Below are 17470 nucleotides of genomic sequence, written 5' to 3' on the forward strand. Positions count from 1 at the left end.
AGGCAGAAGAATGGAGACGCACGCCATCACAGTTCGGGGGATGCCCCACAGTTGGCAACAGTGTCTACACTGGTGTGCCTGTGTCGTCTGCTGGAACGCCACCCCACCTCTCTCTCTCTGTGAATAATTGAAGGTATCATCATCATCATCATCAGCATTGCTTGAATCTCCTCGTAAATTAATGAAGTATATGTGAGTGTAGCAACACATCCTCAAAAACAAGTTCTGTTTTTTTTTTTTCAAAATCAGAAAAATCAATAAATTAAATAAAAGTTTCTTGCAAAGAACTTTAGGCAAAACTGCTTTATATTCTATTTTTTGTATATCTTTTAATCTTTTGCAACTGAAGCACTTCACCAATTCTCCAATGTTGTATCACAGTTTTGTTTTAAATGATATTGCCATCATCAGCCCTGTAATAAAGACTCTTAAAAATGCTTTTGTTTTTAGAATTAACTCTCCACTTCCAAATAAAACATGGTACTTCTGTTTATGGCTGAGGTAATGGCCAGAAACTACTAGTTGGAATTTCTTGTCATAAGACATCCTCTTAAATACATCAGACTTACAGTGATTCAAGATGAATTCGTCAAAGAGCTCAACACGAAAAAGTCATTGACCTCTGACTTGAGCAAGTAGCTGTAGCGCTGCAGTCAGCCCTCACCTTTCTGCCGCAGCCCTCAAGAGTTATTTTTTGACTGTGCAAATTACTGCAGTTTTCCCTCCTGTCAATGTCCTGAAGGATCGGGGGGAGGGGGGGAATCTTCCAGAGGGAAGGAAGAGACAGTGGCGCCAGAGGCTCTTCAACATATGCCTGTTAGGTAGGCCAACCATCGGGCTCGCAAGTGTGTGGACAGTGGCTTGCCACGGCGCTTGGTTTGTTCTGAGCCGACCAGAACAAAGCAGCAGTAACCACCGACGTACTCGAACCCGCCTCCGTTGGCTATGTTGTAATTTTCGCATCGAATAGAATGTCTCAGTTTTTAATGGCAAATTAGTCTCTCTTCGAGCAGTAATCAAAAAGACCGCCCATCATGTGCCGCAACGTTGCCGCTGTGTAGTCCATTATATCGATAACAGCATGGACGTATTACATTTGGACGCCCGCTACGTGTTATCTGGTGGCAAATATAAAAAGAGTTTCGAACAGGTTTGAGATGCTGCAGGGTCAGTATCTCCAAATTGTGGCTCTAATTTTTATTTTGTTCGTTGTTAGTACTGGAGCTACCCTTCCTCTCCCCCTTTCCTTCCTCTCTCCACCCCCCTCCCCCGCTCCCGGAGACTGCTGGAGACGCTGGAGACGGTCGTCAACAACAAGTGCAGCAAGTGCATTGTCGGTTGCAGCAGCTTTCAGTCGCCTGTTGACAAGAAGTTCGGCGTTAATTGGCAGAATCTTTTCCTCGCCATGGGCAGGTGAGTCGCGAAGGCTGTTTAGTCTTGCCACACTTCCTTCCTGTGTAGCGAGCCGGCCTCAGCAACAGGTTATGATGGCGTTGTGGTACGTCGTCTACAATAGTCGCAAGGGCTGTCGCAGTCGCAAGTCGCAAGGTTCGGAATTTTGCGGCCTGAGGTCGTTGGTGCGCACTTTCTGAAGGCCGTGGCACCGTGCACGCACTGAGAGTGCTGTCGCACGTTGTTGAACCATGGATTTGAATAATTTAGACGATTTAATTATGACTGGTGCAGCAATGTGTTTACAAGGGTTCGCCTACTATATGAAGGTCCTTCGGAAACGTCGAGGGCGGCGCGGGAGAAGGAGGTGGCTGAGGCCTTCAAATAGGGAGAGAGGCGAGCCATATTCAGGCGATTGTTTTAGCAGGTTAGTGTATTAGTGTACGCCAAACCCTGGTCCTCCCCAACTTGAACGGTTAGTTTTATGACTAGAATGTCCAAAGGCGAGCAAGTCCAGTTGCACTTATAAAAGTGAAATAGTCATATGAATGCGATGTGCACTAACTGCAAGAAATTTCGTACTCTTTGTTATTTATTGTGTGCCTAAGTCCAGTCTTTGACCACAGCATCTCTTTAAAATTCCTACAAATTTTAAAATTTTGACCAAATAGGTCAATTTTATTTGAATTTGTAACTATGCCATCTTCGATTTGGCTGGAGCTCAGTTTTTAGTAAGCTGTCCAAGAAAGCAACAAAGCAAGTAGGCTCTGAGCCCGCCTTTAGGGTTTAAAGATTGGTGGAAAGGTTGTGCTGTAACTATCTAATTTAGCGGAAGCTGTCTATTTCCGTAACAGCTTGATTTAATGTTCCTGTAGTAGAATATGTACTTAGTAGAAATTCTGACAAAAATTTAGTGGACCAATAAGCCTTAACATAAATTGCTCAAAAAAGCGTTATTTATTTTTGCTTTTAGGAACAGATTTTGTCTACTCTGAAAAGTATTGATATGAAGCAATGTAATCAGGTTGCATAGCTTCCTTCACACAATATTCAAGGAGACTATTTATGTTATCTGATGAAAGCCCATTAGTCGCATCTCAGCATCTAGTATTAAAAGGTCTTTGGGACAATGTACGACATTTCAGAGAGACTTCAGGTATGGTAAAAGTTGTTATGAATCGACAAGTTGAGTGAACCAACAAGTTGAGTGAATCGACAACAGTGCGCTCAAAGGCAGCTCACAGCTGATAGCATTTCAGTTTCGATGAACACAAGTCATTAGTATGCAGTGCCAAATACCTGCAACAGGGGCTTTACATCTGAAATAACTTTCATGAAAGTGTATCATGAACAAGTTTGTCATTGAGGGCGACGTTTTCAGGTTGATCTGCTTCATCAGTCCCCAGTGACTGTCCTCTCGGGTCAAGCTACGAGGGGGTTGCACGCTCTAAACCTGTGACCTAACTATTAGGCTATTACGCTATATTACGCCTCATAATAATCAGAATTTAGCTAAAAACTGCCCCAAAACACTCCAAAATTGGTAAAAATTTGAGAATTTCGGATATTACGCGGCTATTACGCGTATTATTACGCGTCCTATTACTTATAGAGTGAACAGACTATTCTTGGTTCCTCGGCTCCTTGAAATTGCCTACATTCAGGGGACAACATACAGCGCTGCGGCACGGACATAATGCGAACTACTGATATGGCGGGAGATTTTGAACTTGGAACATTTCAAACAAGGTTTGGGAAGTGAATTTTGATCCGTGTGACCTAAATTTCAATGAAGATGCTTCCCATGATTAAATATTGTGGCCTAAAGTTGATCCCAGGCACATGATTGACTACTTTTTGGTGTTCCCAAGAGCTCGGGTTGGGGTGGTCCGACTAAAGCTTTCTCGACATCTTTTATTTTAGACCTAATGTTTTTTCTTGAATTATTGATTGACTATTTTTGTGTTTTGTGATCACTGATCATGTTAACCTAATGTTTCATTAGAACTTCAATGTTACTTCTTCTTGAACAATTGAGTGAAAACTTATTTATGCAGCTCCTTTTTTCTTTGACTTTTTGTACGCAAATGAAGTGAAAAATTAATGTTCCTCACCTTTGTTTAAAATTTGTAGTAATTAAATCTTAATATATACTAACCAGTCGTTCACTTGCTCGCCCTTATCACAGTTCATAAAGAAATCGACACTACAGCCATAATTCTCTCTTAACTCTGATAATAAGGGCATGCAAGTGAACGATTTGTTAGTATATATTAAGATTTAATTAATACAAATTTTAAACATTAATTTTTCACTTCATTTGCGTACAAAAATTCAAAGAAAAAAGGAGCTGCATAAATAAGTTTTCACTCAATTGTTCAAGAAGAAGTAACATTGAAGTTCTAATGAAACATTAGGTTAACATGATCAGTGATCACAAAGCACAAAAATAGTCAATCAATAATTCAAGAAAAAACATTAGGTCTAAAATAAAAGATGTCGAGAAAGCTTTAGTCGGACCACCCCAACCCGAGCTCTTGGGAACACCAAAAAGTAGTCAATCATGTGCCTGGGATCAACTTTAGGCCACAATATTTAATCATGGGAAGCATCTTCATTGAAATTTAGGTCATACGGATCAAAATTCACTTCCCAAACCTTGTTTGATATGTTCCAAGTTCAAAATCTCCCGCCATATCAGTAGTTCGCATTATGTCCGTGAGGTAGCGCCACGGGTCGCCGATGTTAGCAGCAGGCCAGAGGAAGCTAGAATAACGCGATTGCATACCCCCTCGTCAAGCTATGCCCGTCTACAACTCTTGCTACGCCTGTTCCAGCCTGGCTGTGCTGGTGGGGCCCCGCGGCGAGCCCGAGCTTACGCTGCAGGTGCTGTGCGACGACGTGCCCCTGCGCGCCCTGTCGCACGTGGACCCCGCCACCGACCACCCCAGCGTGCGCTTCGTGGCGCCCGGCCCCGGCGGCCGCCTCACCGTGCGGCTCCACAACGGCGGCGTCCGGGCGGGCTGCTACTTGGAGCTGGAGCGCGCTGAGCTCGGGCCCAAGGACTCCTGGGAAAAGTGTGAGGCCGGCCAAGTGAACAAGGCCAACCTGCTCTACCACGGCGAGAGGTGCGTACAGTGGCGGCTGTTGTACACTGAGAATACCTTACAAACTATTTTGGGCCTTACATAGAAAAGCAGTTTGTTTTATCAAAGTATTTTGAGCATACATAAGCTTACAAAAAAATACTTCGTAATTTACGAACTATTTCTTCTTATAACAAAGTAAATTAGTTTGTTTATTTGTGCTCAAAATACTTTGTAAGGTTTTAAGCGTGTAGGGAGTCGAGTGCTGTGCGGGAAGAACTGCATCATCGGGCGCGTACCCAGGATTCTCCTTCAGGGAATTCATGTCCCACTTTTTGCTTACTGTCACAGGTGGAATGTTCTGTGCGTTGCCACCTTGAGGTGGATTGTTCTGTGAGTTGCCTACCTTCAGGCGATTTAAATCGAGGGGTGCCCTTCTCTTGTATAGCCGTACACTGCAGGCCATAACAGGATATTTTCGCTGTTTTTATCGGTTTTATCGGGGGGGGGGGCGCTCTTATGAAAAAATGGCAAGGACACAGGAGAGGGTTCGATTTTCGATTAAGTAGGATCGAACCCATCTCGGTTCTAAAATCGGACTCGGTGGCATGATAGAGCACTTCCAATATGTGAAATATGGCGGCACGAAGTATGGCAAGTCCTGCTCGCTGAGGGCCAGCAGAAGACGCCTGCCAGACGCTTGAAACTAGCGATATTTTAGTATTGTCAGCGTTTTCCACCAGATTAATGTTACCAGTTTGTTCCTTAAGATATCCGAAACATTTTGTCACAATATCATTCACAGAATTCGCTCCCGTGGGTGAATTTAAGAGTTAAATCATGGTGCTACGCGTACCCTTGTTTGAACTGCCGCGGCTTTTCGCTTGCAGACTTAATTTTAAAAACTATTCCTAGGTATCTTTCGTGTCCTCAGTATGAAAGTGCAAAATCAGGTGATGCCAGAACAGGTTTTGTTTAGTCCTAAAGACTTAGCATTCCCGAGATTTGAGCGATTTCGTAGCGTCGGCTGCTCGGCCCTCAGCGAGCGGAGAACGTTCTTTACCCGGCAGTGACTCCCGCCAAACATAACGGTACGCCATTGGGGTTCGAAGGCAAAGCTCAGCGCCGCCTGGCCAGGCGTGGTGGCCACCCGCGGAACTACAAAAGAATTGTGCCATGCTACTGTCAAATCGCGGAGAGCATGGGACAGCAGACGACGCCGCCGACTAAATATCGCTGACATGTCGAAACATGTGTCGTATCAGCTCTCTAAAATTCATTTGATCTTAGAAAACTTAACCCCGACAAGCGTAATAGCGTAAACGCTTGGCGGAGGCATTTATAAATCTGCTTGAACAACTGATTGGGGTCGATGGTGCTGCTCTCTGGCGGGCCCTCGAACCCCAATTGGAAGTGCTCTATTCGATATTTTGACAAGGTGGGGGTTCGATTTTCGGCTTTGTCGGCTTAGCATGGGAGTTATACCTCTCTGTTCCGTCCTCTCTGGTTTGAACTTCGCTAAGTTGAGTGAATATTTAAACAAACCAGATAGACATGGCCTTTCAGATTTTCATTCGTCTCGAGAGGACAAACATGATATGATAACACACGTCATGGGTTTAAATGGAAAATGAAAGAGTTGTTGGACTTATAGAGTGCTTAAATGGTCAAAAAGACATTAGAAGTTCAATAACTCTTTCATTTTTCATTTTAACCCATGGCACGTGTTGAGACGAGGGGGAAATCACTCTTAAAAATTGTGACCCTACTATTCCCTATTACGTTCTTTTACACTGTTACAAAAGGCTTATTACACTCGAAAATATCCAGATTTAGGCTAAAATCAAACCTAAAATAGGGAAAATGAAAAAAAAAAAATTGGCTGCTATTACTATTACGCGTAATACTAGGAATCGGTGACCCGACTATTACGCGAGTGATTTCCCCCTCGTGTTGAGATGTTTTGTTTGTCTTCTTGAGACGAATCTAAATCTGTGTATATTTCCCTAAGAAAGGCCGCAGAGCCGAAAGCCGGCGAAGCAGTCGAGAATCGAACCTCCATTGGGCTCGATTGTACTGAAACCCGCCTTTCCAAAAAATTTGCAGTAGTTCAACCGTCGGTGAGAGCCGTCCAGACGCAATAATTCTTGTGAACGATTTCGGATCTGCGTGTTTTTTGCTGCAGCATGACCGTGCGCCGCGACGAGAGCACTGGCGGCCGCAGCATCCTGGTGGAGGCGCTGCGGGACGCGCAGGGCCGCCCCCTCGGCGAGCAGGACGCCGAGGTGCGGGGCTTGGCGCGCACCAAGTGGCGCCTCGGTGCGTGGCCGGAGAGGAACGGCGACCAGCAGCTGTCGGGAAGCCGATGGCGCCTCCTGGACGCCAAGCAGGGCCGCGAGGTGCCCCTCTGCGTGCGGACTCCCACCGGCGACGCCTTGCTGGCGGCATGCCCCACTGACTCCATCGACTCGCTGCAGGTGAGTTTCATTCGTCGTCCAAACTCTCCTTAGTTCGTAAAAGTAAGCTAAAAGTCACTGTATCAAACATTACTGATCTTCTTAGGCCCTACAAAAACAAGTAGCTTGTTAAACCAAAGTATTTTGAGCTTACACACACTGGTAAAACAAAGGCATTAAAATTATGCCCTTGCAGAGCGTAAACGATTTACGCCCTTGGAGCGGCGTGAATCGTTAATGCCTTTTGGGAAGGGTATTAAACTTTTGCTTAAAGTTCCTATATCATTCACGCCCTTCCCAAGGGCATAAAACAACGCCCTTAACGGGCGTTAAAGAGTATTTATGCCCTAAAGGGCGTAATTTTTATGCCTTTGTTTTAGTGTAAGCATAAAGAATGTACTTCGTACTTTACGAAATTCTTCATGAACTTGTACCTTTCAAATGCTTAAAATACTACGTCATATTTAAAGTCTGCAATTCATTCAGTAAAAATTAAAAAAAAAATTAAGGTGCGAGATCGCGGACCGGGGTCCAAGCAACGGCTAAAGGAACTTAGACCGTTGTATTGACCGGAGTCCTCTCATGCGAATACTCCTTGCCATTTTCGTTCAGGCAGTTCAGGCAGTGTAGCACTTTCCCGAGAGATGGCACCACAGTCGAGTACTTCCAAAAAATTAAAAGGCCCTTGTTGGGGGTGGAGAGTCCTATCCTCACTGTGCATCATCTTCGTGTCAATGCCGCCTGATTTGGCAGTGTAGTTGCCGGTGCGGCCGAGGCGAGCACCGGCACCCTCGTCAAAGTGCACAAAGACAGCTTGACAGGTGTCACTCAGCATGAGCACAGCAACGGGTGAACTTCTGAGATTTCAAATTTATCAAATCAAACTTGTTTCAGTCGTTTTCCTCGTCTCATCGCGGTGCCAGGGGTATATAAATTTATCCCAATAGTGCAAAATGAACGGGTAGTGTCCGCGGCCTAATCCTGTTGTTGGCCCTTCTGGGGCTGCCCCAGTGGCCGAGCGCGCTGCCGGTCCTGGGCTGCGTCTCCAGCGGGGGGAGGGGAGGGGGCAGACGGAGCGGAGACAATAGATCGGAATGCAGCGAGGTGTCCATCATAAACGTGTCGCACCGACTCGGCCGTCCTGCACGCAGTTCCGATTCTTTCCGCCGCGCCACCCTCCGATGCCTCAAAATTCGACCGCCAAATTCAAAACGTGTGAAAAGGACGGAAAACTGAGTGAAACGGCAAGAACGCCTACGCAAAAACTATGATAAGTACAGCGAATCCGAAAACGGATCCGTGTAGGGGAAGGGTGTCCGGAGGGCAATTGATCAGTCTGAAAGTAATCCGACAATAATTAGTGTCATTGGGGTAGCGTCAAAGAAAAGAGCGAAAGTAGTCGGTTTTGAACACCTCACCAAACGTACAAATATTGATCGCGCGGCTCCCGGCCTGATCAATTGCCCTCCGGACACCTTTCCCCTACACGAATATGCCGCATAGTTGAGCCGAAGGCGTTTTTTTCCGCGAGCGCTGTTTTCACACTTACAACGTTCAATATTTCGGTTCAAAATTTTTTGAGAAGAAAATCCTTTGAATGGGGTGCTTGTATTGTCGTCCTTAATGCATGTACAAATTTTGAACGAAATCGGTGACCCAAAATTTACGCGATCTAGCACCTTAAAAGAAAATTGAAAAATGTCATTTTAAAATGTTGGTTTTACCGACGAGAATGTCGTCTGCTGCCCGCCCGATAAACGCCTTTTGAGGGTCGAAGTCGTAGAGTTGGCCTTGTGTGTAATGCAGTGTTGATGGTGTGTGTGCAGGCGAGCATCGAGCGCGAGTTGGGCATCCCCCTTGCCGAGCAGCGGCTGCGCGCTGCCGACGGCTCCTGCCCTGACGGCGCTGGGAGTCTGTGCGCCGCCCTGGGCAAGGGCTTCCCTACCCTATACGTGTGCGGCAAGCAAACATTAGGGCCCAATCTCTGGCTTTACGTGCAACATCCGAAGGGGAAGAAGTTCTTGGCGGCCAAGTCTTGTGAGGAAGTGAATAGCCTGCTGAGCGAGGTGCCAGGGTACAGAGGCGGCCTAGACGGACTCTTTCTGGACGGCAAGGAGCTGCGCGGTGACCGACCTCTGTCCTGCTACAACGTGGCGTGCCTGGACACCCTCGAGATGCGCGAGAGAGGCTCCCTGCGCCTCAGCTTCACCGTGGAGGACGCCGACAAGGCCCCCGTGACGGTGGAGGTGGGCGTCGACCCAGAGGACGCGGTAGCGGTGCTCCGACGGAGGGTCATCTTGAAGACCATCACAGACTCCATACAAGTCAGGCGCCTCAACCGATCTGTTGACTGCGTGCTGGCCCTGGGGGACGAGAAGCTTGACTTGGATCGCTCTGTTGCGGAGAGCGGCCTATGCTCCACTCAGACAGCCCATCTGGTTCTAAGGTGCGTACGTACAGACAAGGGGAAATCACTGTGAATTTCGGTGTACAAATCCAATGAATTTCAGTCGAATTTCGTCGAATTTCAGTCGGATTTCGATGAATTTCAGTCGAATTTCGATGTATTTCAGTCAAAATTTGGTGAATTTCAGTCGAATTTCGATGAATTCTAGCCAAATTTCGATGAATTTCAATGAAGTTTAGTAAATTTTAGATGTTTGGTGAATTTTGGTGTACAAATTAGGCTGGAGTTATTTCCCCTTGCGTACAGACACGCTGAGTCGATTGCGACGGGATTTGCACTCGAGTGCAAAGCGGTTGAAAGCGGTGAGCCGACCGCCTATTACGCTGGTATTGCGCGTAACCCGGCGTTACCGTAATGTGGGCTTGGAAATATCGGGATTTGAGAAAACTTCTTTATGAATAGGTAAAACTTCAAAAATCTCGCCATGCGAAAAATTTCAAGAATTTCGGCCACGCTACGTACTCTATTGTGACGGATAAGTGACCCGAGTATTATGAGCATAGTGCTCTCTCCTTCAGTCGATTCTAGGGGTGAATCACAAGTGCACTATGTGTACACATTTTCCAAAATCAGTGTAATCAGACGTTTTAAAAACGCAAAAGTTTCATAGTGTTTTGCGTAGTTTGGTGTAGTATGTCGTTTCAGACTCAAAGTTTAGGATAAAAACGTTGCAAAATGTGGAATTTTTGAGTATTACATGGTGTACTTACCTGTAATGTACTCATGTGTACACCAAAGCGCACTGTGATTCACCCCTCGCTCCGATTTGGGCGAGGGGGTAACGACTGCGGGAATCCGGCTGACAGCAAATTGGTAACCCGTAATCCGGTTGACCCGAAATTTTGAGGTAATCCGGGGTAATCCGGGAAAATTTTGAGGTAATCCGGGGTAATCCTGCTAAATATGGAGGTAATCCAGGATATTTTTTTTGTTGTAATCCGGAGGTAATTCGGGGGTAATCCGGGGTACCGTGAAACGGGGTAATTTCGGACACTCGGTGTAATTTCGGACAACTCTGCCCGGAAGCATTGCGATGATGCTCCCATCTAACGGCCAACTTGGAGGGTTGTCCCGTTGCGCGCATCGCATCGGCCACACCTAAAACCATCTGATCAATCACCCGGAGGCCAAATCAGGGGCAAACTCCAGGAGAAATGGTGGTTTTTGTATTTAACCATTTTTACCTAAATTCGCTTTATGCGTAAAAACTTTGACTGGCAAGCCGAAACTGTTCATGGCCGGTTCATGAGGTGATTGTTTGTCGATTCAATCATGTTAAGAGCATACTGTGTCAAATTTTCAATCACCTGGGTCAAATAGTATGGTTTATATGGGCTCAAAACTAAAAAAATGCTACTTTACGGGGTAATTTCGGACATACAAACGTCACTCCAGGGAGAGTGGGTATGTCCTGAACACTTCCAATTTCGCAGGGTTTGAGTGGTGGAAGCTGAAGAGCTCTTCTGAAAGTTGAAGTTAATCCAATAACAACGATAATCCTCAATTGTTAAAGCGGTTTCTTTGTAAACTTCGAATTTCATGAAAATGGGGCAAAGCTACATCTTTAATACTTAGTTTTTTTATGTGCGTGTTCTACCTTAGTGTCAACGACTGTTTTGTGATTAATTTTCTTTCATGTGACATGAGAGTTGGACTTGGCGAATGGCTGCATAGCTCGCCGGTTTACTATGCAACGCTTTCCACTGAGCCCCTGTATCTTCCTAACCGTACATACGACACGACTACTTGCCTTTCATATGCATGCATGTGATCGTATGTAATCTTGTAGAGGCAGATTTAAGATTCACTTTCGCGTAATAAAGTATGGCCCGAGTTGCCTGTGAAAGCTAATCGGTCAAAAACTAACAAATAGAAGCGTTCTAAATGGCTCTACTAGTTCCACCCACTATTTCTGAAATCGAACTACATATGAGTGCAAAACATGACTTAAAATTATGTATGAATGACCACCCCTACCTTTCTTTACATCTTAAGGGGGGAGACTCGTCTTTAACACCATAATTTTAGCAAATTTCAGGCTTACATGAAAACTATTTCCAATAGATTTGAGGGTCAGTGGGGTTTTCCAATAAAAAGCTGGTTCTTTAAGGTTCATTTTGGAAAAAAAAGTTTGACTCTAGGCCTCATAACCTAGGATCTGTAATCTTTCTGCCAAACCTCGAAAATACGACAAAAATTCACTGCGCGCATGATTTTTGGATAATGAGGCATCATATCATAAATGTCTTTGTTGCTCCTTCAAAAGGACTCCCGGCACTCTAGATTGAACTAGGATAATTGAAATAGGTGGTTCCTAAGTGCCTGAAACTTACATTTTAAGGTGTACGAAAGAAAGCATTCAAATTTAAGCATTTCCATAACCGTTTTCGGCCACTTCCGCTTGTCCGATTGAAGATATCCTAGTTCAGACTGACGGCCTTATGGAGGTGAAACATTGGAAAAATTATGAAGTCAATACAATCAACGGTCTGGCTTAAATCGTGCGCGCAAGACCCAAAATATTGCAATTGAGTAAAATAGCTCCAAAGTTTGAACGGTCTAACCTATCCTGTGGAAAATAAATTACAAAATGTCGTCCTTTGGCCAAACGGTTTTGAATTTCAAAACCAGCCAGCCACCCAATTCAAGGGTTTGACACAAAGAATTCAAAAAACTCAAAAACAAAAATCTGATTTTTTGAAGGAGAATGACGAGTCTCCCCCCTTAACCCTTACGAATTTCTCACATAATCATATTAGCACTTTAGAAAGAGACAGTGAGCGATTTTGGGACCAAAATCAGAACGAAAAGTCGTTTTTTCCAAGCGTGTCCGAAATTACCCCAAAATACGGGGTAATTTCGGACACTGCTTCGGACCCTCCACTGTAAAAACGGTGAGGTGCAAATATTTGAAATCAGCGCCAAATCGAAGCTAAAGGTGCGTAGATGATAAATTTTAACCCTCAAGTCCATGACAGCACCACAACTTTCACAATTTCAAAAAAACCTCTCAAAAGTGTCCGAAGTTACCCCGTTTCACGGTAATCCGTAATCCGGCTGACACGATATTTACCAGTCGTTACCCCCACGGATTTGGGCCAATCTTTGTTAATAAATTCCCACAATAGGGCATAGTCATGAACCAATTCAAAATTAAGCTCTACGGCCTTGCTTGACGGCCTTTTTTGAGACATCGCTTAATTTCGCTCAATATGTGGACGATTTGCCTGCTGTTTGCCAATACGTCTACAGACTCAATTTCTTACTAAGAAAGGCTGTGCCGGCCATGTTATGGTACGAAAATCGTTTCTAATATAGGAAAGTATGTAAATTTGTTCGTTTCTAACAAAGAATTTGACTTCGTAAGTTACAGAGCGCACACACAGCCATAAGCCATATGGTTTCGTACCATAATACACTGAAAATCCAAACGCTATGAATATAGCGTATAGTGTCAGTTGGTGCAATGCTTTTGCATTGCACATGAAGTCTGGTGCGATATCACGGTGCATTGCAGCATACGTGCTATACTCATAGCGTTTGGGATCTCAGTGAACGAAGACACTTCTTCGCAGGACATTAAGCGTTGTTTATGTCTGTTCAGGATTCCAGCCCGGCCCCCTAGTTCGGTGATATACATCAAAATCTTATTTCTCACTGGCAAGTTGCGTCTTTTGGAATGCTACGATTCGGACACAATTGCGGTGAGTTTCTTTGTCTTATCCGGGAGTCGTGTGACTTCAGCAATCACCACCCTCAATAACACTCATTCTAGGAACCTACATCACATTGAAACGAGTGACAAATTGTCACGTGCCTTTGAGCATTTTGTCTCATCTGTTCGAATGTGACCCAATGCTCATAGGAGCGTCGCATTCTGTCACATTCGTTTGAACGTGAGGTCACGTTCCTGGAATGAGGAGAGCGTGAATGAGGCGGCGTTCGCATCGCAATCAGTGTCAAACTGACGAAAACCCCGTCGCAGCGGACCACTGAAAATTAAATGGCGAGACTGATGACCGAAATTTGGCGCGACCAAAATGTCTCGCCATTCCGTAGCGAGACCTGAGCCGTAATTTTAGCCATGCTAAACTTATCCTGCTAAACTTATTCCTAAGACCCTTTATTTTATTTTTCCATTAAGGGAAGGTGGGGCACAATGGGACACGGGGCACAATGGGACACTTTCAAATTTGCCGCCTTCCTGTTGCCGTGGGATCTCCCAATCACGAGGTGAGATAGCCTATGAGTAGCAGATAAGTTGACACAAGGAGTTGACCCCGATCGACCTTCTCCCGCCAGGGCAGGTAGCTACGAAGTTTACAAACACTAAAATCAAGGTAAAACCAGCACCAGCACTCGATTTATTATTACCTGTAGCTCGGAATATAATGAAGGTAGATGAGATTTTGAAACAGGGGCCTGTTCCTTGACCCTTTGCGCGTCTGTGACTCGTGTCGCCACGCTGTCGGATGAGTGGTCATGCTGCTAGACCGCGGCTGGTCGGATGTGTCGTTCGGTACACAATGGGACAGACCCGGTTGGGGCACAATGGGACAGCCCACTTACTGTCTTATTATGCCCCAACCCCTTCGTAAACAAAACTTTTTCAAAATACATCGAGTACTTCACTATTGATATGTCTCCGTGTTGCATTTTTACTCCAGAGCAAAATGTGCAAGTGAAGGCAGTTTTATCTTGGTTTAATTTAAGGTCTTCTTTCATGTTGACAGCACTCATCGGGTATGATGCGTTTTCCGTATATGTGCTACTCAAAATACTTCCACAAGTTTGTCTTAAGAGTCAATAAACATTGGACTTTGCACCTGTCGGTGTTTCGAGCTCTTAAAACCTATCTTTTCGATGAAAAAACGCAGTGTCCCATCCTACTCCAGGGGGTGTCCCATTGTGCCCCAGACCGGGGCACAATGGGACAAGTGCAATGTTTTGGGAAAATGAAGAAATGTACCTGATGACATTAAAAAACAACAGTACCGTGAAACGGGGTAACTTCGGACACTTTTGAGAGGTTTTTTTGAAATTGTGAAAGTTGTGGTGCTGTCATGGACTTGAGGGTTAAAATTTATCATCTACGCACCTTTAGCTTCGATTTGGCGCTGATTTCAAATATTTGCACCTCACCGTTTTTACAGTGGAGGGTCCGAAGCAGTGTCCGAAATTACCCCGTATTTTGGGGTAATTTCGGACACGCTTGGAAAAAACGACTTTTCGTTCTGATTTTGGTCCCAAAATCGCTCACTGTCTCTTTCTAAAGTGCTAATATGATTATGTGAGAAATTCGTAAGGGTTAAGATGTAAAAGAAAGGTAGGGGTGGTCATTCATACATAATTTTAAGTCATGTTTTGCACTCATATGTAGTTCGATTTCAGAAATAGTGGGTGGAACTAGTAGAGCCATTTAGAACGCTTCTATTTGTTAGTTTTTGACCGATTAGCTTTCACAGGCAACTCGGGCCATACTTTATTACGCGAAAGTGAATCTTAAATCTGCCTCTACAAGATTACATACGATCACATGCATGCATATGAAAGGCAAGTAGTCGTGTCGTATGTACGGTTAGGAAGATACAGGGGCTCAGTGGAAAGCGTTGCATAGTAAACCGGCGAGCTATGCAGCCATTCGCCAAGTCCAACTCTCATGTCACATGAAAGAAAATTAATCACAAAACAGTCGTTGACACTAAGGTAGAACACGCACATAAAAAAACTAAGTATTAAAGATGTAGCTTTGCCCCATTTTCATGAAATTCGAAGTTTACAAAGAAACCGCTTTAACAATTGAGGATTATCGTTGTTATTGGATTAACTTCAACTTTCAGAAGAGCTCTTCAGCTTCCACCACTCAAACCCTGCGAAATTGGAAGTGTTCAGGACATACCCACTCTCCCTGGAGTGACGTTTGTATGTCCGAAATTACCCCGTAAAGTAGCATTTTTTTAGTTTTGAGCCCATATAAACCATACTATTTGACCCAGGTGATTGAAAATTTGACACAGTATGCTCTTAACATGATTGAATCGACAAACAATCACCTCATGAACCGGCCATGAACAGTTTCGGCTTGCCAGTCAAAGTTTTTACGCATAAAGCGAATTTAGGTAAAAATGGTTAAATACAAAAACCACCATTTCTCCTGGAGTTTGCCCCTGATTTGGCCTCCGGGTGATTGATCAGATGGTTTTAGGTGTGGCCGATGCGATGCGCGCAACGGGACAACCCTCCAAGTTGGCCGTTAGATGGGAGCATCATCGCAATGCTTCCGGGCAGAGTTGTCCGAAATTACACCGAGTGTCCGAAATTACCCCGTTTCACGGTACACATTCCACCACTTTAAAGAGTACATGATTTACTATCATTGAGGACGGTTTGGGGCATTCTAAGTCAAATATTCAGTTGGGTACGTCAATTTAAAGAAAAGTGTCCCATTGTGCCCCACCTTCCCTTATCGGCCTATGCTTTGCCATAGCCAAGGACCTACCCTAAACTTTTCTCTGACCGAAAGCAGGTATTGCATGGATAAAGTAAATTAAAAGACAATAGACCCCGGACGCACTCCGAAGCATGGGTTGTCTCTCTCCCCACCCCTCTTCCCTCCACGCCGAATCAAATTTCTCGCCAAACTGTGACGAGAAACAAAAGTCTTACCATTATTTGGTGAGAACCAAGTTTCTCGCCAAGATTTGGCGAGAATCGAAAGCCTCGCGGATTTAAGCGGAAGACAGGGCTGGGCAGCCGTTGTCTGCCGATACGCATGAAACGGATATACATGGGATATATTAGCCATTGAATATCATTCTACAATGATTTAAATTTCATTTCGTGTCTTTAATCTATGAGAATATTTTATCTAGTGTTTCCTCACATCAAATAGAGATAGGTGGCAATTATTGTCATATGTTGGCGAGACGTTTGATTCAATTCTCGCCACAGAATGGCGAGAAATTCGATTCTCGCCACAGAATGGCAAGACTTTTCTTTTCTTTCCCGTGGAGCACGAATTCTCGCCATTGAGTTTTCAGTGACGTGCTGTAAACTGATGCTTTCTGTTGCTGAATGTTTCAGGTGGTGAAAGAGCGGATCAGAAAGTGGGAGGGCGTTTGGCCCGATTATCAGACAATTATTTGGAGCGGCATGCGACTACAGGACGGTGTCACCCTCAGAGACTACGGTATTAGGGATGAAGACACTTTGTACCTGCTCATGAATCTTCGCGGTGGCGGTGAAGTCGTTCCCGACTGGAAGGTGGTGAAAGGGCTAGTGGACGAGGACGCTGCGTCCCCTGAGGGCGTTGAACCTGTGCCCGCTCCGCCCGCTCCTTCTGGCCAGGATTCAGCCGGAGTACTGGCAGTCGGCAAAATTGTGTCCGGAGGGTTTGTCCCTCCCCCGAACACCGTGAGCTGTGAATTCGAGATGGACCTCTTCGGTGCCAGCCCGAAACTGCAGTTCGATGTATTCGTGGATGAAACCTGTTCCAGCAATTAATCTTAATCTGGACACGCAGTTGACGACCTCTTCGATTCTGTGCACTGAAGTTTGCATGATGAGTGGATTTTTAAATGACTGTTTTATGTTTAATTTATGTTCGTTCGTTATCAAGGGGAAATACAGTAACTCCAGCCAAAGTTGCACACCAAAATTCATCAAACATGTAAAATTCATTAAATTTCCTTCAAATTCATCAAAACTTAATAAAATTCATTGAAATTTTTCTCGAAATTCAGTAGTTTTTGCCTGAAATTCATCAAAACTTAACCCAAATTCATTCCATTTGTACACTGAAATTCAGTGGTTTCGCCTTGTTCGTTAGTGCCCGTGTGGAAGGATCTGCATGTTTTCTATTTGTACTGAATTCAAGAATACAAGCATCTATGCACTTGTAATGTGTCTTATCTTTCATTTGTAATTGAAAACCTTTAACTTGATGATTCTGGGCGAGGTATACTTTTGGGTGCTAACATGAGCTGCAACTGCCTATATGGCCATCCAATATTGGGTAAGGATGGTGGCGTTTCGAATAAAGTGTCACGTCAAAGAAAACGGCATGACAG

At 44.7% G+C, this 17470-nt stretch overlaps 1 protein-coding gene across 1 annotated transcript; it reads left to right on the forward strand.

Annotated features, from left to right (window-relative positions):
• The first annotated feature begins 1081 nt into the window (after positions 1 to 1081).
• Positions 1082 to 17296, forward strand: LOC117647696. Its single transcript, XM_034389591.1, has 7 exons — positions 1082 to 1150; positions 1217 to 1413; positions 4230 to 4520; positions 6664 to 6955; positions 8761 to 9380; positions 13006 to 13105; positions 16485 to 17296. The coding sequence occupies exons 1-7, from the start codon at positions 1082 to 1084 to the stop codon at positions 16902 to 16904; spliced, it is 1989 nt and encodes a 662-aa protein (XP_034245482.1). The 3' UTR covers positions 16905 to 17296.
• The last annotated feature ends 174 nt before the right edge of the window (positions 17297 to 17470 follow it).

Source organism: Thrips palmi, unplaced genomic scaffold, assembly GCF_012932325.1.
Source record: "Thrips palmi isolate BJ-2018 unplaced genomic scaffold, TpBJ-2018v1 HiC_scaffold_2, whole genome shotgun sequence".
Classification (NCBI taxonomy): domain Eukaryota; kingdom Metazoa; phylum Arthropoda; class Insecta; order Thysanoptera; family Thripidae; genus Thrips; species Thrips palmi.

Bases quoted from the DNA above. Each gene is read 5' to 3' on its own strand.
- LOC117647696 (XM_034389591.1), top strand. From the start codon at position 1,082: ATGGACGTATTACATTTGGACGCCCGCTACGTGTTATCTGGTGGCAAA. The intron at 1,151-1,216 runs GTTTGAGATGCT...GTTCGTTGTTAG, and splicing joins ATAAAAAGAGTTTCGAACAG to TACTGGAGCTACCCTTCCTC. The intron at 1,414-4,229 runs GTGAGTCGCGAA...CGCCTGTTCCAG, and splicing joins CTTTTCCTCGCCATGGGCAG to CCTGGCTGTGCTGGTGGGGC.